Source organism: Aulonocara sp. 'chitande type north' Nkhata Bay, linkage group LG7, assembly GCF_057382095.1.
Source record: "Aulonocara sp. 'chitande type north' Nkhata Bay isolate Kocher_YH1m ecotype deep benthic linkage group LG7, A_spYH_male_GT1.1, whole genome shotgun sequence".
Taxonomy (NCBI): Eukaryota; Metazoa; Chordata; class Actinopteri; order Cichliformes; family Cichlidae; genus Aulonocara; species Aulonocara sp. 'chitande type north' Nkhata Bay.
The window spans coordinates 3,033,124-3,055,148 of record NC_141350.1 but is presented as its reverse complement, the minus strand read 5'-3'; the positions used below and the strand labels follow the sequence as shown (position 1 = coordinate 3,055,148).

Genomic DNA, 22,025 nt, shown 5'->3' with positions numbered 1-22,025 from the left:
AGTGCTCTGCTTGGTCAAATGAAACTGACTCAAGCCACCTTTATGTACGTCCTCCATCATTTTTCATTAGTGTGTTTGACTCTATTGGCCCCTGTATTCTGGAAATAATTAATACTTCTCTTTATACTGGCTCAGTTCCCAGCTAACAAGCTATTGTTGAACCAATATTAAAGAAACCAAATATGGACCCATCTCTTCCAAGCAGTTACAGGCCAATATCAAAATTAGCATTGGTGTCAAAGATCTTGGAAAAAACAGTTGCAGAACAACTTAACAACTTTTTGGAGAAGAACAATGTTCTGGACATTTTCCAGTCTGGTTTCCGCAAATTGCACTCCACTGAAACCGCTTTGCTTAAAGTGTCTCTGATGGCAGCAGACACTGGAGAGAACACCGTTCTGGTTCTGTTGGATCTCAGCTCTGCTTTTGATACTGTTGATCACAGCATCATGATAAATAGGCTGAAGGACTTGTTTGGGATTACTGGTGTCGTTTTAAAATGGTTTATGTCGTATCTATCTGAGAGATCCTTTACTGTCTGTATAAATCATGTGCTGTCGGAAACATCAGTTCTGCCTTCTGGGGCACCTCAAGGATCTGTTTTAGGTCCTATTCTCTTTTTGCTGTATATCCTCCCTCTAGGCCACATTATCAGACGTTACAATAATATTGCTTATCACCTCTATGCTGATGACATTCAGTTATACTGTTCTTTCAAAACTTCTGAGTTTTATAAATTGTCTTGTTTAAATAATTGTCTGTCAGAAATCAAACAATGGTTAAATGACAGTTTCCTTCAGTTAAATGCAGATAAAACAGAAACCTTGATTGTTGCACCTGATCACATGCTCTCAGAAATTAGGCAGCATATCAGTTTTTTAGACCCTTAGAAACGTAGGTGTTATATTTGACAGTTCGATGTCTCTTGAGAAACACTAAACAATTTGTCCGGAACTGTTTTTATCATCTAAGAAACATTTCTAAACTCAGGCTACTTGTGTCAAAGGCAGAACTTGAGATGATTCATGCTTTTATCTCTTCTCGTTTGGATTATTGTAACAGTCTTTTTTACGTGTCTCAACAAACCAGCTCTGGATCGCCTTCAGTCTGTACAGAATGCAGCGGCAAGACTTTTAACTGGTACAAACAAGAGGTCACACATTACTCCAGTTTTGGCTTCTCTTCATTGGTTGCCTGTAAATTTTAGGGTTCATTTTAAAATTTTAGTTGTAACTTTTAGAGCTCTGCACGGTGAAGCTCCCCAGTATAACTCTGACCTGTTGAAACCTCATGCTTCATCCCGAGCACTTAGGTCTTCAGGTCAGAGGCTACTGGTGGTCCCACGTACCGGGTTTAAAACACGTGGGGATCGAGCTTTTCAGGCACCGAGGCTGTGGAACTCCCTGCCGTTGTCTTTACGCTGTCTAGACTCTACTGACTCCTTTAAAAAGCAGCTGAAGACATTTTTATACAAACGGGTTTTTAATTAATTTTAACTTGTATGCCTGATCTTATTGTGAAGCACTTTGTGATTTTTATCTGTGAAATGTGCTATATAAATAAATTTTACTTACTTACTTAATAATAAAAAATAATCGAGTCCTCCTCAGGTTTTAAAATAACTTTATTTTACAATCCCAGATGAACAACATGTGACCTGTTATACCTTCTCGTTATTGGTTCAAAAATAACAGAAGCAGTGTGTAAACTAAGTAGACCCCATAATTCAATACTTTTTAGCACCAATAAGTTAAAATAATTCTTCCCTCTCATGCCATTATGGAGGAATCTTGTCCAACTCCTCTTTGCAAAATTGCTCCAGTTCATTGAAGTCCTTGGGCATTTGTGTGTGCGCAGCTTTCTTTAGAGCTCATTCAGCCTTTTAATTGGCTTGAATGTGGTCTGGACATTGACTGGGCCATTGCAACAGCTTTTTCTGCCATTCTGTTTTAGATTGACTGGTGTGTTTGGCATCATTGCTCTGTTGGTCAAGTCCGACAGATGGACTCACGTTTCACTCTAGAATACTTGATGTACAGAGGCGTTCCTGGTCAGCTCAGTGAGTGCAAAGTGCCCAGGTCCTGTGGCTGCACAACAAGAATAAATTGTTACCCATCAACCACTCTGCTTGACAGTTTATGTGCTGCGTTTGATTTTCACCAATTGTGGCACTGTGCACCATAGCTCAATATCATAGTTTGATTTTGTGTGTGCAAAATACATTTTTGCAGATATCTTGTGGTTCAGATACAATTTTCCAACCCTAGCCTGTGCTGCCATGTTCTTTTTAGAATTTAGAGGCTTTCTCCTGGTAATCCTTCCAAACAAGCGAGTCTTGTTCAGTCTTTTTCTTTGGATACTTTCATTAACTTGAATATTCTAATAGAGCCCTGTAGAGTCGGCGATGTGCATTTCTTTTCCAGTTTCTCTGAACATTGCACAGTTTGACCTTCTGGTGATGTTGCTGAGATGTCCAGTCCTGGGAAGATTGGCATGTGTCTGACATTGTTTTCCACTCGTGAATAATCTTTATCGGTGTGGAATGATGAACTTCAAAGTATTTGAAACTTGTAACCCTTCCCAGACACACACCCAAATCCTCCAGACCTTCTAAAGATCAGATGATATTTTGTTTATGTTTCTTTTATCCTTCTTTCTTTCTTTAAATTTAAATCCTAATATGTAAAAGCTTGACAGTGAAAGAGTGTAAATATTGATTAATGTTGTTTTCAAAACTGCCTTTGTGGTCTTTCATACTTTGCATGTCTTGGAACAAAAACCACAGACACACCCAAGGTTAAAAGTATAATGTTGTCAGGGTTGTTACGGTTCCATTATGAAACAGGTTACATTTATCAGCAGCATGTCTTAGACCACCCATATCTTTCAATTGAGCTGTAAATTTCGTGTCAGTGACATACCTGTAAAGTTTCTTAACTTCATCTTGAGTTTGTGTGACATTATTCCATTTAGAAATTCTGTCCATAGCCAGACAGGGAGGCACATGCATAGGTGTGTGCAAAAATAGGTGCTCCAGCTGAACACATCCCTATTTCCTGTACCTTTTTCCAAGTATTTATGAGTCACATCCAACAAAGTTTTAAACAATGGCTTCACTTTGATGGCAACTACACACCTAGAAACCTTCCAGACTACATTTGACTTTTAGTAGTCAATTGAGTGCATACATTTACAGCAAATTGTTGTTTTTGGTCATAGTTTTTCCCTTTCGAGCCAGACGTTAATTGATTTAGTGAGGCTGTTGTGGCAAAGGATTTGGCGCACACAGCAGTACAAGGTAAATGCATGTTTATTCACTGTTGCTTTTTAAGCTGTTTGTTCTCTGCAGCTGAATATGTGCTTAGAACAGTTCTGTCCTGTTCTCTCTATCTTCTCTGGGCTCCAGCAGTTACTCAAATAGGGAAGGCTTAATAACACAATGCCTGCCAGGACACCACACACCAGGACCCACTGGACCACCCCTCCACTGCATCTGAGATACATATCACACCATCACCTCACTCATAATTTTGTTAAAATAAAATAAAAAATTAAAATTGCTCGTTAATCTATAGTCAATCTATAGTCAGTCAAAAAAGAAGGAAAACAAAAACCTAATTTGTCCTTAAAGTTGGGAAATTACTGTTACACCAGTCAAAACATGAAAAAACCCACAGCTTAGCTCTTGGTCCACTTACATAAAGTGGACCAAGAGCCCTTTTATTCACTCACAGGTGACGTCCAAGCCGTACAGTCATCATGCATTCCTGTTTTTCTTGCTGCAACTGTTCAATGTCAGTTCTGTGAAAGATAATTCTTAAAAGGTATTATCTGTGGATCTGTGTATTGACAAAGACTACAGGTCGTGACTACATTTAACCGGAGCAATAAAGCTATTTTTACTTGTGGCTATTTGCACAATAGAAGGGGTAAAAAGAGATGACACACCAGTCTAATGAACTTGAATGCTTGCACCTGCACACCTGTGTTTTTCAATATTTTGCACAACACTATATCATAATTATTGTATCACAACATATGGATATATTATACTATATTTTCATGAATCAAATAAACCTCTTTTCAAAATGTCAATTTCTGGAATTTGCACATTAGCTGTTCATTATTATGTCATAACTGTTCAAACTCCAGGAAAGGTAGAAAAATGTGTACTCTAGTTATTTGTAGTGAGCACTGTAGAATTGCAAACATTTTCCAGGGTAGTCAGCGATGTCATTGCAAAAACACGCTTAAATGGTTTTGACCTTTTTTTAAAAAAAAGAAATGTATTTTAAATGAGATCGAGTTTGAACACACTTTAATATAACAGACAGTCATGTTAAAAACGGCACTAAAAGCTTGTGACGAGATGCTCGATCCTCCAGCTCTGCCCACTGCACTGCTGAATGATGAGTTCATAGTAAAAGTTTGCTCCCTGGGCGATTTCAAGGCATCTGTTTGTTGCTTTGTTTATGATTGCTTGGCCCTGCCACAGTTTGAGAGAAAGTATGAGGCAACAGTGCACAACAAGTGTTTGTAAAAAAAAACATTGGAGTATGTCAGTAGGAGCATCTGAACATTTTTGACTTTAGCACCTCCCACCAGTGGCACCTGAAAAGACACTATACAGGGACGCCATTTAAACATTACCATGATTGTTATCGACCAAGATCTTACTTGTTTGAAGTCCCAGTGCATGTGTAGTTCATTCGTTTTTGCCAGTGGACACTCCTGCAGGGCGGGAGAACTTCCAGAGCCTGGATCAACCAGGCAGCGATCACTGTTATAATTGTGAGATGTAATCCCCCCAATGATTATTTCACCATCTGTGTTGTAGTAGCAGTGCTGTTAAAAGGAAAAGTAAAAATTTCAGATTATTTTTTAGTCATATTTATTATCCTGGTAGTTTGGTACTCTACATTACCTGTGGTTGTTGGAAGTTGCATCCATGCAGGATGGGGATATTTCCTGGAACAGGTCCTTGGTCCACACAGTGGCTCTTATGAAGGTCGTTCCGTAACTGGAGTGTCAAAATTGCTTAATTGCTTTGTACTGAATCATATACTCACTGTGTGGGTACAGTTTCTCAAAATATATATTTAAATCTCCTGGGCTTTGCTACTACATGTTTTTTTAAACTTTTTTTTTTTTAAATTTACCACATTTAGAGTCTTAAATCATGGAAATCCTCCTGAAATACAACTGAACTTTTAACACAACCACATTTCTTATCTTGAACTTACTCTAATAGATATTTTTGTCCTTGTGACAAAGTGCTCAAAAAGCAAACTAAAAAGCCACTTACCACACCATAACCCAACATGTTATCCCATGTTGACAGACTGGTGTAGACATTTTCCAAGTACCATTTGAAGGGTTTACATTTAAGCGTCTCTCTGAGCTCCTTCCTCTGAGACACATCACCAATATCGACCACGTGATCCTGTGTGTCAGATGTCACACCAGAAAGCATGATTTCCACAGTAACATTCTTATTTCTGATGATATTTCTGATCAATAAGAAGAAAATATTGTATAGACTTTATTGTATTGTATAGACTTATACAGTGAACTTTTAAATAGAACAATATATTTAGGGACAAAACAGCCAACCACTAAAAGGAAGCATCTCTCCTGAATAAATAGGACAAATAGTATGCCAGGTACAAAAAAAGTTGAAGAAAGACATTCCTCGGTTTAAGCTTGTAATTGGTAGTGTAAGCTAATTTGCATTATAAAGTAATTTATAATATAGGCCAGGGGTCGGCAACCTGCGGCTCCGGAGCCGCATGCGGCTCTTTAGTCCTTATAGTGTGGCTCCGCGTGGTTTGGGAAAATAAATTAGAAGTATTTAGCTGAAGTGTATTTTATTTGTCTTTAGTTCTTTTTTAACTTGTAGCTCTAAATTGGAAGATTATTGTGATATTGAAATATAAAAATAAAATTATATTTTATTATTTTTCATCGCTCAAAATAAGCATCACACTCGCGGAAGCCGGTGTACCCGCCGAAACAACGTGCATTTATCGAGACTTTCAACCCCAGGTAGGCCAATTATGGATCTTCGGATCCACATTATGCCAGCAGCTGTTCTCCACTGTGAACTATGTTAAAAACAAACAGCGCTCACACCTTACAGATGACAGCTTACAGTCCTTCGTAAAGATGAAAGTGACTTCGTACAGCCCCGATTTGCAGACGCTGTGCGCAGAGGTTCAGGAGCAGAAGTCCCATTGTAAACATACCACAGCAGACCCGACGATGTTTCCATGAACACACTTTTCAACATCTCAGGTAAAATACATATTTAGGCAGAAATTAGCAAATATCTATTTTTTTTAGCAGCATGGTGCTTTTTTTCCAATTACTTTTTAAAAGTCAGGTCAAGGCTCCAAAAGCCCAAAGGCGATATGAGGGGGCGGCTCACAACAGTTTTTGTTTGCTGGATCATTGTAGTTCAGCTTTCCTTTTGTTATATTTCTTTAAGAGTTCAAAATGTGTTAATTACATAAATAAAATGTAATTTTCTCTGTAGCACTTCATGGATTTCACAAGCAGCACACCTTAGTTGCTCTGTGGATTCTTTTAAAAAGCAGTTAAAAACTTTTCTTTTCAAACAAGCCTTTTGTTGATCCACGTATTTTATATTCTTTACATTATTTACATTTGATCTTTTACATTGCGTATAATGTCTATTGATTGTATTGTTTATTTTAATCTTTGTGTACAGCACTTTGTGACTGCCTGTCTGTTAAAAGCGCTTAACAAATAAACTTTACTTACTTACTTTAGTTGTTCACACAAAGCATAAAGGTAAAAAACAAACAAACAATATATGCAGTGTTATCTTCATTTTAGGTGTCAAAAAGTATTTGCGGCTCCCAGTGTTTTCTTTTGCTTGGAAACCGGGTCCAAGTGGCTCTTTGGGTGTTAAAGGTTGCTGACCCCTGATATAGGCTATACATACTCAGCTGTGATGATCCAGATCTGTCCATATAGAAATAAACTTTATTGGATACCTACTTTTCTTATGTTCGGGTCCATATCTATATCCTTGGACTCTGTTAGAGTAGCCTTGCAAGATTTGCAGTTTGTGTTTGTGTGGGTCTCAAACTTAAATGAGCTGTGGGCCCCTGCTGGCACTGTCATGTCATGTGAGGGACACTTTAGTGTTCAAGTAGTACAAAAAAACCCAACCAACCAAACAAGAAAACACTCACAAATATTTCTGAAAATGTAGTCTTTCAAATACTGTATAACAAGACAAAATTGCAAACGTGAACACAACTTTTTTCCCTCCCTCTTAACTAACTGAAGTCTTTCATTGAAGTACCAAATCAGGGCTTGCAAAATTTCAAAATCTCTGGTAGCCCTTCCGGCAGACACTCTTCAGTTTTTGGTAGCCCAAAATAAATTTAAGTAGCCTGAAAAAAAAGAGGACAATTTTTTGATTGACTTAAAAAATTGTTAAAACACAAATTACAACAACTGTAAAAGAATACAATCATCAACTCAAATATTTGGTTCTAATTGAACAGAAATTTCTATGAACTTGTAAGAACTGTGTAGAACATGAATCAGTCTGTGTCAGATCCTGAATCTGACATTTCCACTGAAGTCACGGGTAAGAGGTAAGTGGAACCAAGATCATTTGCTTTGTTTGCAAAGGCTGCTACATTGTGCCAAAGGTAGTTCACTCTTTGCAGCATCGCGCTGTTCTAAACAGCCTTTTCTTCTGCGTTTCTTCTGGACTTCTTGTTGTGCTTGGTTTATTTTTAGTAGTTTTTTTGCAATTGGCGTTTGTTCTGGGAAAGATACTGCAGACTGAGCAATAATGCATTTCTTGCATTTCTCATGGGTTCTAATGGGGTCTTTCTTAAAATTACTGGTCCCAGTAACAAAGGTGCTTGTCGACTCAGAAATCGAGGGAAACAAGACACACCCGGCAGAACATGATGTTATTTAGCTCGTCATATTCCAGCCACAGAAATTCTTTTGTCCATGAAACCAAAAAAAGCTGCGCTTTTGTTTTTGCCTCATAGCCTGATTTGTCATATCTTTTCCGTTTTGTGATCGGCTTTTCTTTGGTGGTCCCTTCTTCACCCTGACCTGTCTTATTTGGCTCTGCAGAACTAAAATACCTGCGTAAATCCATCTGCTTTTACACAGGCACTTGCATAATGATCAGCGATTCTCTGCGCAATCAACCTGCATCACAGGTTTAAGCTTGCTGCGGGAGATTTCACTTGTCACGTTTGAATAGTAAGCTAATGAGTGATAAGACGATGTCAGAGGAACTGGTGCGCAACTAATCTGTCACTCACCAGTCAGTAGCTGCCGCTCTCTATTCACAGTTTGCGCCATCGCAAAGTGAAAGTGAAGCAAAAAACAAGCGGAAATTCAAACGCAATTTCAATATGTCACATACTGACAGCTACGTTTGCCAAAGAATGCAAAAGCATTGACATATTTTTTTCTTCCTATGACAACCTGATGGGCAGGGCTGAGATGGATTTTGGTAGCCCGAACAGAAAAATCGCTAGCCCCTGGACGTCGGGCTAGCGATTTTGCGAGCCCTGCAAATAAACACTTGGTCCTCTCTTTCTGGCCAGACATGTAGCAGCACTTCTGCTATCATTTGGCTTCTATTTAACAAAATAAAAATGCAGAAATAAGTGTACACATTAGTTTTTGACTCTGTCACTGAACTAACACAGCCAATCCCTCAACATGTTTCTCTGCTCATATTGCCTTCATATTAACTCATTTTTAACATTGTACTCAACAACAAACAAATCCAAGAAAAAATTTCAGGGGCCAAATTGCATTATATTTCTTCACGTCTATAAGTACCACAAGTAGGGGTTTGAGACCCCACCTACAGCAGACCATGGAAACTAATACCATTAAGCTCGTGGCACACTGATCTTAATGCCAGATGAGGTTTGAAACTCTCCAGTTTCTGAGTCACCAGTGTTGGTGGCTTTTACACACTATGTGTCGTCCTATATGGTGACTCCACCAATAACTTTATACAGCCTCACCTTTTGTCTGAAGTAACATGTTATATTTTCCATTAGACTCCCCTCCCTGAAAGCCCACTTTCGATTGATTAGCTACCATTTTCTTATCAGAACTCAGTGCTTGAAAACCCCGCCTCCTCATGTCTGCAGTGACCATATAAGGAAATCTGTGCCAAACTGACATAATGTTAGCACAAGACTGGAAACAAACATTGCAAATTTGGATATCTGCCGATACCGATATGAATCCGATATAGTGTGTTTTTTAATCAATAAAACTGTTTTTTAATATCTTGCTGCTTTTTGTATAAGTTCATACTCAAGTTAAAAACAAAACACTAAAGCTATTCTGTTATACCTGTATGCAAAAAATACACTGCACCCAAAAAATTTCATAGTTCAGCAAAACTGATCAATCTAATAAACTTAAACCTGCTCCATCCTCCCTATTCTGGTATTTTAAAGAGTAAGCATCCTAACTAATCGGGCTCTAAAACTCCCAGCAAAAAAAAAATAGGGAACCCCCTCCACCTCATGATGCTTAATCGATGTAATCAACTTTAATTTGATGCAGTGTGAAAAACAATGCACAGAAATCAATTATTTTTCAAGAATAATTAAATAGATTCAACATCTTTCTTCAACAGAACTGCAGAGATGGTACTTTCCCAAAGGAAAAAGTACTGTACTAGGGTATATTAGACTTAACAGTTACTATATACAGTTATGGACTTCTATACATTTTACATCAGATTAAAACTTTGGGTGTAAGATTCAGATAATTATTTATTAAAAGCTCGACATTTTAAATGAGAATAAGAAAGAAAAGTATGTCTTTGTGCCCCCTTCTCCCTGTTAATGCCCTATCGGCCCCCCTGGCTAAACTTTGCTAGATCCGCCCCTGCACAGTTACCAGCCGTCAGCTGCGTAGAAAAAGATCCTCGAGTAGAAAGTAATATTAAATAAATTCTAACAACAGCTGATCAAGCTTAAACGTGCTGCTGTTGTTCAGCCGCTGGTTTCCTCTTTCTGGCACGAAGTGGGCCAAAAACAAACAAGACAGACGGACTCGCGACAGAAAAGCCGATCAGCTGATCATTGATCAGTTTCACATTGAAGTAGCAGCAGAAGAGAGAGAGAGAGAGGCAGTCGCTCCATATATCGGTTGATAAGCTTAACGCTGGAATGCTTTACAAACATTCAGAGATGAACTTACACACTTGCTTTACTTCTCTCTGGGGTAACTTCCTCGGAGGTGAAATGCTGGTTTGGTAGCGAAGCTCCAAATACTCAACCAGACCGCCGACAGGTCTCACACGCCACAACCGCTCTATCACATGATGCATACTGCTCCAAAGTGCTACAGTTATGAGGCGAGTTACGGCGTGTCGCAAGTTTTGTGAGGTGCTTTTTTGATATTTAATGGATCGGATTACATTTTTTATTTCGCTCCGATCCAGTAATTTACGTCAGTATCGGACCGATACCGATACGTAATATCGGATCGGTCCATCTCTATACTAAACATAAACTTTAGATTATAAATCATCATACAAACCTCCAGTGGGACGTTCCACGCGATAAATACATTTTTCTTGTATTCATCTAACCAGATATCTGCCACCCTCAGAGCATTTCTTCTCATGGCAGGGCTGAGATCAGGTGCATATGGTTTATGGGCCCTCTCGATGTGGGCTATCCTCGAGCAGGGCACAACCTCTATACTTCCTCCGCACAGCCACACCTGAGTAGACACAGATCAGACGGCCGTGATCGGCAAATCTTCAATCTTAAATAGTTTAAAAGCGTGGACTATAATATTATTACTAATAACTTACACGAATTCCAAGTTCAACATTTTCCCCACCATAAACTGTCATCCCACCATCCAGCCCACCAATTTCTCCAAGAAAAGCTCTGTCTGCTGCAAAGATTCCCATAACAGAGGGACTCCTGTGCAAAAACCAACACATGAGTTTTTTTCCCCAACAATTCTCTACCTATATTGTCTGCAATCCAATGTCACTTGAGATACATTTTGTGATGCTGTCTCTATCGCCTCTTTGCTTGCACGCTTCACGTACTTCCCCGGTTGTGATTCATCCATCTTCTTTACCCACTCAGAGCTAAAGTGCTCGTATGTGCACCACATTGCCCAGTCAAAGCCATGAGAAAATGGGATATATCTTTCCACATGTAGGTCATCAAAATGGACCTTATCAAAGACAGGGGACACTACAACAGTCCTGTCAGCTTTGATCCTGTCCAGCAAAGGTTCTGCCCTGCAGAAGAGGAACAAATAAGACACCAAGAGAACTTTCCAGTATGTCATTTTTCTGTTCATAAGATTTCATCCAAAATTACTGTTTTTATCTGAACTTGAAGCGCTAGCAAAAGAAATAATTCATTAAATAAGGAGGGAAACAGGTACTTCATTGGTGGAGGATGTGTTCCTCGACTTCCTACTTTACTCTTGTTTTCCTGGGGGGAAAAAACAAACCATAAAGTTAAAACATGTACTTACCATCCTTCTGTGGCTTCAATATGGGCATCTAAAATGGCCACAACGTCAGCTGTGGCATGCTCCCAACCGGATATCCGGGACTGTGATAAGCCCATTTGTTGCGTATGTCTCACTTTCTTCAATAATCCGGGCATCTCTTTGTTAATTTGATCTATGTAGTCTTGTAAGGGTTTTCCAAGGTCATCTGGAATTGAAATAGAGATCTGTGACAAAGCTGATGTAGTTCAAAATACTGAGTGACATTAGCGAGGACTATCTTTGTAAGCTTACTGTAATTGCTGTAGTCATCCACCAGAATGATTTCTTTCAGCAGCTTCTTTGGAGTGTGGGTGATTATACTTTGTATTGCTCTCTTAATGACAGACAGGGCCTCATTTATGTAGATGAGTATCACACTGATGCTCGGCAGATCTTTGGGATATTTCTTTGCCAGACATCTAAACGGCGTGAGATGGTGTGTATTAGATTAATGTTTTAGTAAGCTCAAACAGACCATTAGCCCAGCCCCGTTTTTCGAGGTTTACTTGGGAGTAGTGAGATAGTTTTAAGCTCTTCTAGGACAAAGGATGACAACATTGGAATTTGCAGCAGAAAATAAATAAATAACTAAAAATACTTGACCGTCATGGATCTCATTAATAAAATGTACCTGCTGTCTCTTGTGTCTTGAAGCTTCCTGTCAAGTGGCAGCTGGTTACTCAGGAAGGCATTGTATCCATAAATCTGAAACAGACCTTCAGCTTCCTTCTGCTCTTGTTCTGTCAGGCCATCGCCCCACTTGGTAAACAGGACGGAGTTTGGGTATAACTTTGGCATAACGATCTTCTCTTCTTCTTTGTCCACATTTCGTAAAATGGAATTTGTGAAATTCTTTTGACCTAAAACCTCGGTTAGCTTTGCTTTTGTGGAGGTTAAAAAACAGAAGGATGAAAACTGTTATTCATTGTTGGGGCAAAAAAAGAAGAAATTGGCAGAATTGTTTCGACTTATCAAGTGCTCTTCAAAAATTCGTCACACAGATCAAATCTAGCATGCATCTTTCCCCCTTTGGGTTCCTAACATTGAAAAAGAAAAAAAATGTACAACACCACCTTCATCATGGCCATATTTATATCTATATTACCGAATTTCCCAGGGGAACCCACCCGAGGGATTAATAAAGTTTTATCTTATCTTATCTTATCTTATTTGTTATGATTAAATACAACAACCAAAACATGAGCAGGGTAAAGCAATGTCTATAGAAATGAAAAATGGATGAATATGCTTGAAGACCATATGAGATGGACCAAGCTGTGTTTAACAGCAACATTCGCCAAGAAAACTATACACAGGAAACCTTAGTGGACAATTCTTTTTTTATGCAATGAATAGCATTAAAGAAAAAGCATTGAAAGGAGATTTCTCATTGGTTGCAACCCTTATAGTTAGCAGTCTTGGCTTGCTCTGTCTCATTCAGTTCTGCTTTCAGGTAATGGTAGCGGTGGTGGCGATGTAGAATCCCAATAGCATTTTGCTCTACACTGGAAGCACATCCTCCAGACCAACCACCAACCAACACCACCATGACTTAACAGAGCAACTATTCATAAAAAGAGAGCCATGAGATTGGGAGTACACATTTACTTTTGACACACATACATTTCTTGTGAATGGTGGATTTTTACAATGTGATAGCTAATAATAGGTTAAGCTATTTCACTGAAGGGTAACTTTATCAATAATGTTGAAAAGAAGTCAGCGTGTGAGAATGTGAACTTTGAAACTGATACTCACTCAGTTTGTTTAGAGTCTGTTCGATCCTCTCCAGTTTTCTCTTTAAAAGTTCTTGATCAGCTACTCCCTCAGGAATAGATTTTCTGGGTGTACAACTTCTATTTGTGTAGATGATGAAAATGTATAGTGACAACAGAAATGATCCGATTATTCCAACTCTTCGTATGTTTAGCTTCATTGTGGTTTCTCACAGAGGATCACAGTGTAATTATGTCCTCTGCAGCATTTCAGCTTTCTGTGTCCGTTTGAACAGGCTTTAAAACTCAAGCTGTATAATAAAGCACATCTTATCTTAAAGTTTAAACATTTCTGAAAGAAAAAAAACTCACACAGCTATTAAATAGCATTTTACTGACGTAAAGGTGCAGAGGTGATGCCAACAACCGTTATCAGGCTAACAATAAAGGTTTCAAAGTACACACAGTAAATTTCATGTGCTTGTAAAACTTACTCAGCCTCCTTTCTTTTACATGAATTCACTGTGGTTGTAATTGATGTAAAAATATTAGCACATTTAGGATAAATGACAGCCTTGAAGCATTAAATATTACAGATAAGATTATGCTTGTTGTCCATTTCTATTTTTCTCTCTTCTTTCTCTCAACCAAAAGTTGAACACAGTAAAGCAATAAAATGTGTGTGAAAATAAAAAGAAAGGTCAGATGGTTATTGTAATAGCACCTCAGTGAAGGACGAACACCTGGAAGCAGGAATTCTCTTCACCCAACATGCAATTTATTTACAGATGCTGACAACAAGGCAGGTTGGTGGTATGAACCACAAAATAAGAAAGCTGCAAAATGCAAACTTACAACTCCATGGCTCTTAGTCTACTAGCCAGCACTTAATCCTACAGTGCCATCTCAAACTCTCCCTCAGGATCATCAACCAGGCTTATAAAACTTAAACCTCTTCACAGAACAAACCAAGTAAGCAATAATCCGTTAACTGTCATAATAGATGTTTTGCAGAAAAGCGTGGCAAAGACGTTTCCATATTTCCTATGAATTTTACTTTTATGTGCACCGGGATAGAATATGTGAAGTAAAATGGATTTGTTGTACAGGGTGTGCATGTGTGGCTGCATGAGGTATGGTGTTGTGGGTAAATGCAGTGCAACTCATGCCACCATAGTAAAGACATATACTTGGCGAGACCCTGCTAAGATTTCACAACTGTGTAATTCTATTTCATATTTTCTGACAGCCTCAAAGTTTCCGAGTACTAGAATCTGTAGTAATATAGTTTTTGTGGCTTATTGTAGTTTCTGTTTTATCCCGGCGTTGCGGAGAGGGGTGTTCGAGTTATCTCCACCAGTGAGAGTATAGCGCCTCTGGTCCTGGGGTAAGCCGTTAAAACTACTTTTATTAGCATTCACAATTACCGGAGGCTAAGGTTATATTTATCTGTTGTTTTAGGGTTTGATTGCTGCCTTCACATCTCTGTGGCAAACTGCCCGACCTCAATCGGAAGAGTGAAACACCTTCCCAGCTGCTGTTGTGAGGGCTCCTCCTCAGTGGAGCCTGCTGTCTTGTCTTGTCTTGTCGTGAAACTGTTTTTATTAAGTAGGCTTACCTTTTTCTGGTTCACCTGGTTTTATTTTATTCTGGATTGCTGCTTGTACCCACGCCTCTGTGATCGGGCTGGAGTGATCCTCTGCCCGAGTGTCGTGCTGCCTCGGTGTGCATCCTTGAATGTGTGCGGCCTCTTTTTATTCCTTTTATCTATTTTTCTTAAATATATATTTCCTGGGGGTGAAATTCCCCTAGGTGGCGTTGTCAGAATAATAGAAGAATAAAATATCCCTTAAAGAAAGTGTCATTTGCTGTTTGTGTCAGTGCCACAAAACACCTCAAATGGGATGTTCCAAGCCAAGTTAACGTTGTGCTTGTATTCATCCATCCAGATCTCTGCAACTCTGAGGGCATTTCTCTTCATGGCAGGACCCAGGTCAGGCATGTAGGGCTTGTGGGCCCTCTCGATGTGGGCGATCTTGGAACATGGAACAACTTCAACACTGCCTCCACATGTCCATACCTACATGAACAAAGTGTAACTTAAAAATTATAAAATTGCACTTTGCAAGGATAAAAAATGCAACTACAACTATAGTCCACAATACGCATTTTCTTAAAAAGTAGATGACAAATACAGAAATCATAGTTACTTTACCATGAAAGAGAACTTCATGACTCTATGATCTTTACTCACACGAATTCCCAGCTCAACATTTTCTCCAACATACACTTTCATTCCTTCATCAAGGACTCCAATTTCCCCCAGAAACTTTCTATCAGCAACCAGGATCCCCATGACAGATGGACTCCTAAAGTCAAAGAAGAGAACCATATTTTACAGCTGTATACTGATATAACAATATTTAATAAACCAGTTAGATTGAAAAAAATAAAGTTAATAAGGCTGTTGCATTGGCTAAATGCTGATTTCACTTGAACTTACTTTCCAGGCAGTGAACCGTCATTAAGTTTGTAATACTCGGGTGTAAAACTCTCATACATGCACCACAGAGCCCAGTCGAAGGCGTGTGCACTGGGATGATATGTAGTAACCTTGAGATCATCAAAGTTGACTCTATCAAACACCGGGGAAGCCACCACAGTTCTGTCAGCTTTAATCTGTGTCAGCAGAGGTTCAGCCCTGTATGAAGGAGGGGAACAAAGGAAATGGTTCATACAATTTCACACAATAAATTTTCTCAAATGCTGGTGAGATGTCTTGTTCAATACTTTTCAATCACGTCATGATGCTTGATTGTGACTTCTGGATGGCAGCTAGGGCTGCCACAAACGATTATTCTGATAGTCGACTAGTCACCGATTATTTTTGCGATTAGTCGACTAATCAGATCATCATCCATTGGACGTAAAACTACAGCTTATTGCACCAGCAGCATCTGCTCTTATATAACTATCATTAGCTTACAGCTTTAAGCGTTTAAGGTGCTAACTAAAAATAAAGACAAGATGATAGTTTGTTAAATTTAAATGAAATTTGCAGATTGTTTCAGTGGAGTTTAATAAACTCCTTGCTATCTAAAATATAACAGGACACCGGAGTAAATTCTCGAGCATCTTAAATCTCTTTTCAACTTTAATCTCAGCCAAACAGATTTACTCAGGAACAAATAAAATACTAAAAAAAGCCAAACAATAACATTTTTAAGTTATCTAAGTGACTCATATGTCATGTTTAACCTGAGTAGTGAAAGACGGCGGTGGGTTTGAAGACGATTTGCTGGGAGTCTGGTGTTCTCACGGCTCTAGTGAGCCTAGCCCCCGGCTCGCTATCGAGCTAGTGGGTAACAGACGTCTCCGAAAACGTCGGAGCGCTTTTGAAAATATGTGGTGTCCTGATAAACTGAGCAGATATTTGAGGTTTACACAGCTACATTCTCGCCTGAAAATATGTTAAACGTTTATTTTGTGACCCAGAAAGAATAATAAGAGTAATATTAAAACTAACTAGCTGCCGCCATTGTTGGAAACTGAGCTGGGCCGCGCTATGAATTCTGGGACACAGCTGCTTCTTCTTCTTCTTCTTCTTCTTTGGGGTTTAACGGCAGCTGGTTCCTTGTACATGCAGTGCTGCCATCTTCTGTTTCAGTCCGTTATTACACTCTTAAATCCTACTACTTATTCCTGCGTCTTTTGGGATCTTACAAAGCGTCAAACGACGTGTCGACTATTAAATCAGTCGTCGACGATTTTGATAGTTGACGTAATCGTGACTAGTCGACTAATCGTGGCAGCCCTAATGGCAGCTGGTAAATATTGGTATTAAGTGGAAGTCACCTGCACTTGGTGTCTTTTACAATTAAAATACTACACCCATGTTCAGCTTTTAAATTATGCAAAAGCTTGGAACACTTGGTCACTTTGTTGTTCTAGAAATCAGTCTTTGACGTAAACCTACGCATACAGATTAGTATTTAAGGTTTGACTCTCATCATCCACTGGAGCACAAACTGGGTGTCATCAAAATGCTACAACACAGAGTGAACACCAGTTTTCACAGATATGTATATAAGCCGTCCAAACAAGAAAACTAGTCACAAACATGTGACATGATGATCTTCACTCAACTTTTGATGGTTTGTTTGAATTGGCAGATGTGAACAGGAAAGGAAAATGAGAGGCGTGCACATAAAACAACATGTTAACAGCCTGTATTGACTTACAATAATCTGCATGCCCTATAATTACTTTTTTTTGTCACAGATGTTCTTTCTTTATAACCAGCCTACCATTAGAACTATTGTCGTCCACTATTATTATCTCCTTCAGCAGGTTTTTAGGAGTGCGGTCGATGATGCTGCGCGGGGCTCTTTGGAGAACAGACAGGGCTTCATCCAGGTACATGAGCACCACACTGAGACTTGGCAGGTCCTTGGGGTAACTCTTTTTCAAACACCTATTCATTAAAAAGAATTATATGAAATACCACTGTATTTGTTTAGAAATTTGAAATATTTGAGCAAGAAATTAACTGAGTGGACTAAACTGTCTGGATTTTTTTTCTTTGTATGTACAGAAGAGAGAATGAAAGATTGAAATCATATAAAATGAAAGTTGTACCGAGGATCTCTGGTATCTGGAAGAGGTCGATCCAGAGGGAGGCGATCGCTCAGATAAACATTGTACCCATACTTCTCATACAGGCTCTGAGCCTCTCTTTGGTCACCCTCAGAGAGATCCTACCCCCATGTCTTGAACAAGGCCGAGTTAGGGAACAGTTTTTCAGACTTTTTCATTTGGGTCTCCTTGTTTTGGGTTTGGATATTTGCATCATCCTCTGTCTGCTTCAATGTCTGCTTTTGGACTGTTGGACCTCTGCAGATTTTCTTTGCTCGTCTCTGTGCTCTCCCAGCATTTTTTGCATGACATCCTGTTTTTGCTCAAAACGTCTGAGTGCATCGTCTTCAGTTGAAAACGATAACAAATTGGAGACATCAACAAAGTTTTAAAATTACAGTATAAAACACATTTATAGAAGACGGACAGAGACCTGTGTTGTAATTTGATTTCATCTGTCATTAACAAACTGCATTACCATATGTATCTTTATTTGGTTTAAAGTCCCATGGTTATCATGCAATAATAATAATAATAATAATGAGGAACATTAACCCCTGACTTAAATCACTGAGATTACTGATCATTTCCTCCAGATCGGAAGAGCTCTTCAAATGCCGTGTGTCTATCTCTTTATCAGTCTCCTCTCTATGTCAGGGCGACCGTGGCTCAGGGGGTTGGGAAGCGTATCTGTAACCGGAAGGTCGCCGGTTCGATCCCTGGGCTCTCTGTCCTGGTCGTTGTGTCCTTGGGCAAGACACTTTACTCTACCGCCTACTGGTGTTGGCCAGAGGGGGATATGGCAGCCTCGCTTCTGTCAGTCTGCCCCAGGGCAGCTGTGGCTACAACTGTAGCTTCCCCCACCAGTGTGTGAATGTGAGAGTGAATGAATAGTGGTATTGTAAAGCGCTTTGGGTGCCTTGAAAAGCGCTATATAAATCTAATCCATTATTATTATTATGTTGGTTTCCATTCTTCAGAAAGCCAAAGTACAGCATGACCCCCATAGTGCCCACCAGTGTTGGTCAAGTTACTTGAAAAAAGTAATTAGTAACTAATTACTGATTACTTCCCCCAAAAAGTAATCCCGTTACTTTACTGATTACTTATTTTCAAAAGTAATTAGTTACTTAGTTACTTTTTAAAAACATGATTTACAACCTGAATAGGTGATAAAGCGATAGATCTTTCAGCCCAATTCTACTTTTTCTACATAATCCATCATACAAAATGTAATCAAATGGAAAAGTCTCTTTTTAACTTGTTTTATTAGTTTTAATCTTTTAACTTTATGCATCAAGCAAAAATTTAATTATCTGCAACATTCTCTGACTGGAAGAAATTAGTTTAACATTTAAACCTATTTTCTGCACATTCCAGCACATAAAATAAAATATTTTTTGTGTTTACACTCAGTCTTTCAAATAGATGCAAGTAAAACACAGCAGAAAATAAATAAAGTCAAAGACTCAGCGGTCCTGTTGCTCTATTTTCACCTGTAAAGCAGGACTACGGTAGGCGGAGGTTTACCCTGGTGCAGGTGTGCCGCGGTCAGTGGAAGAATCCGCGAGTTTCTCTGTGAGTTTCCCATCACGTCGTAGCTACTCGGTGCTTGTTGGAAGTTTAGGGGTTTTTTCGCTGTAAAAAGAAGTTTTCTTCCCACGCACAGCGGACACTAATGTTTTTGTCACTTTTTATGGAATCAAACTCAAAGTAAGGTCAGTACTTCCACGCTTTAAACGCTGCACGCTCATACTCTCTCCCGCAATCGATATATTATTCATTGTTGATCTGCACACAGCTGTTGCCACGAACCACTGTCATGAGACATTCTCGCAAAAAAATCACAGTTTTAGTAACGCAGTAACGCAGCGTTCCTACGGGAAAGTAAGTTTTTGCGATAGTAATCCCTTATTTTACTCGTTACTTTAAAAAAGTAACGCGTTACTGCCCATCTCCAGTGCCCACTAATAACAATAGTCGCTTTGTCAATGTTACCCTCATTCTGATAACACCGACTTTCTAGCCAGATAATAACACGTCAGAGGACACACAAAAACACACACAGTACTGACCTAACTGACACTGTAACTCCTGATGTGAATGTCATAAAATCGTTAGCTGAGCAGAGGCGTCAACATCCCTCCACTCCCAAAAAAGTGACTGTGACCTCTCACATATTTTCTCTGATGAAAAGCAAAACTGAAATGTCTGAACAGCCTAAAATTAGCTTGAAACTGGTCATAAAAGAGTCATCAATGTAATGGACAAAAAATATATACTGTTTTTAAATCTCTTCAAAATGTTCAGTTATTTGTTCATGATTATGTCATTCAGCCTGAACTGTTTAAACTCCTGGAATCATGCAGATGCTTCACAGGTGGAAAATGTGCAGCCCAGTTATTTGTAGTGAGTACTGTAGGAATTAAAACATTATTAGTGGTATTTAGAAATAATTTTGATCTTTATTTTGTTTTAATCTGTGAAAAGTGTTCATAAGATCAAGCTTGAGCACACTTGACTATAACAGATGTTCATGTTAAAAACGGCACTAAAAACTTGTGATGAGATGCTCGATCCTCCAGCTCTGCCCACTGCACTGCTGAATGATGAGTTTATAGTAAAAGTTTGCTCTCTGGGCGATTTCAAGGGATCTGTTTGTTGCTTTGTCTATGATTGCTTGGCCCTGCCACAGGTTGACAGACGTTATGAGACAGTGCACAGCAAGTGTTTCTAAAAACAATATGTCTAGGCCAAGATCTTGTTTGAAGTCCCAGTGCATGTGTAGTTCATTCGTTTTTGCCAGTGGACACTCCTGCAGGGTGGGAGAACTTCCAGAGCCTGGATCAACCAGGCAGCGATCACTGTTATAATTGTGAGATGTAATCCCCCCAATGATTATTTCACCATCTGTGTTGTAGTAGCAGTGCTGTTTCCTGGAACAGGTCCTTGGTCCACACAGTGGCTCTTAAGAAGGTCGTTCCGTAACTGGAGTGTCAAACTTGTTTGCTTTTTATTGAATCATATACTCATGTGGTATGTGATTGAGTGATTGAGTTTCTAAAAAATATTGTATGATTTTATTTCCTCAGGGCAGCCCCTCCATGAACTGCTCCAGGACCACATTTGTCAGAATGCGTGCCTCCAGAAAAACCTGAGGGTCATTGTCCTCCCTCATCTGGTCCATTGCCACCGCCAGCAGAGAGCAGGGAGGCGATGTGGCGACCTGACGAGCCACTTCAGCACCTACGTCTGCCACTCTGCCTGGTCCTGCAGCTTGTCCGGTTGATCGCTCTGGGTGTCAAGTGCTGTGTATGACAGGCAGGAATGGTGGATCCAAAGTGTGGACTCCAGAAGGCGAAAAATGCACTCACAACAGCTTTGTTCCTGAACATGAAAATAACTAAACTGAAAACAGAAATAAACTAAATAGGCAGACTTGTTTTCAAACCTTTTCCACCACAATTAACAGGTTGTGAAAGGACAGTCTTAGCGGTCTCTGAATTTACTAGACGAGGCTTAGCTAAGATAGGTTTTAAATTTTTTCCACCGTGACGAGCAGTCTGAGGAAAAACAGTTCAAGCAAACAGACTCGGGGATGAGAGAACCTCAATTAACAAAACCTGAATTGATGGTCTTTGAAAAATTATTGTCTTTTACCTGCTTGAGAGGTGCAGAACAACACTGAGACAGGGAAGGCATATAAACAAAACCTACAATTGGAAATCAGGAGATACTAAAGGGAGCTAGAAATACAGAAACTAAATAATAGAAACACTAAGTCACAGAATATAGACAAACAAAATCAAAACCACTGTGTCACCAGACCCAGGTACCATAACACTGGGCCGCCACGTGCTCACGTTCCATGGCCGCCATCTCAGCCAGTTTTCTTTATTTATCGACATCAATGTTCGGTCCTCTGCGTCAATAAAAAGGGCCCAATGCCTCATCAGCACGATCATCTTAATTTAAAATGCCAGAGACCATTTTCTACCTTCACACAAGGCCCATTATGCATGTGCGTGGGTAATGCTTCCAAAAATATCCCATAGAAAGTATTATTAAAATCATTTCTGCTAAAATGTGAGAAATTTGTGACAAATTGCA

At 39.3% G+C, this 22,025-nt stretch overlaps 2 protein-coding genes across 3 annotated transcripts; both read right to left on the bottom strand.

The window, feature by feature from the left end:
• Positions 1 to 1,675: 1,675 nt before the first annotated feature.
• Positions 1,676 to 13,554, bottom strand: LOC147324293 (putative polypeptide N-acetylgalactosaminyltransferase 8). 2 transcript variants are annotated; one of them, XM_086297960.1, is made up of 11 exons: positions 13,324 to 13,554; positions 12,197 to 12,446; positions 11,818 to 11,984; positions 11,548 to 11,731; positions 11,108 to 11,305; positions 10,862 to 10,976; positions 10,582 to 10,767; positions 5,306 to 5,443; positions 4,925 to 5,020; positions 4,678 to 4,845; positions 1,676 to 4,486 (listed from the first exon to the last, which is right to left on the bottom strand). In XM_086297960.1, exons 1-11 carry the CDS (start codon positions 13,499 to 13,501, stop codon positions 4,352 to 4,354), a joined length of 1,815 nt encoding a protein of 604 aa, XP_086154086.1. In that variant the 5' UTR covers positions 13,502 to 13,554; the 3' UTR covers positions 1,676 to 4,351. The 2 variants fall into 2 exon arrangements, with proteins under 2 accessions (XP_086154086.1, XP_086154085.1); XM_086297959.1 differs by having other exon boundaries at positions 1,676 to 4,845.
• Positions 13,555 to 15,141: 1,587 nt separating this feature from the next.
• On the bottom strand, positions 15,142 to 15,842 carry LOC147324292 (putative polypeptide N-acetylgalactosaminyltransferase 8). The gene is made up of 3 exons (XM_086297961.1): positions 15,784 to 15,842; positions 15,535 to 15,649; positions 15,142 to 15,360 (listed from the first exon to the last, which is right to left on the bottom strand). The coding sequence occupies exons 1-3, from the start codon at positions 15,840 to 15,842 to the stop codon at positions 15,142 to 15,144; spliced, it is 393 nt and encodes a 130-aa protein (XP_086154087.1).
• Positions 15,843 to 22,025: the final 6,183 nt, after the last annotated feature.

Excerpts from the sequence above, each read along its gene's own strand:
- LOC147324293 (XM_086297959.1), bottom strand. The coding sequence starts at position 13,501 with ATGAAGCTAAACATACGAAGAGTTGGAATAATCGGATCATTTCTGTTG. Across the intron at positions 11,732-11,817 it reads GGATGACTACAGCAATTACA|ATGACCTTGGAAAACCCTTA; the intron begins GTAAGCTTACAA and ends TTTCAATTCCAG. Across the intron at positions 10,977-11,107 it reads GATGAATCACAACCGGGGAA|GAGTCCCTCTGTTATGGGAA; the intron begins GTACGTGAAGCG and ends GTTTTTGCACAG.
- LOC147324292 (XM_086297961.1), bottom strand. The coding sequence starts at position 15,842 with ATGTATGAGAGTTTTACACCCGAGTATTACAAACTTAATGACGGTTCA. Across the intron at positions 15,650-15,783 it reads GACGGTTCACTGCCTGGAAA|GAGTCCATCTGTCATGGGGA; the intron begins GTAAGTTCAAGT and ends CTTTGACTTTAG. Across the intron at positions 15,361-15,534 it reads ATGTTGAGCTGGGAATTCGT|GTATGGACATGTGGAGGCAG; the intron begins GTGAGTAAAGAT and ends TTGTTCATGTAG.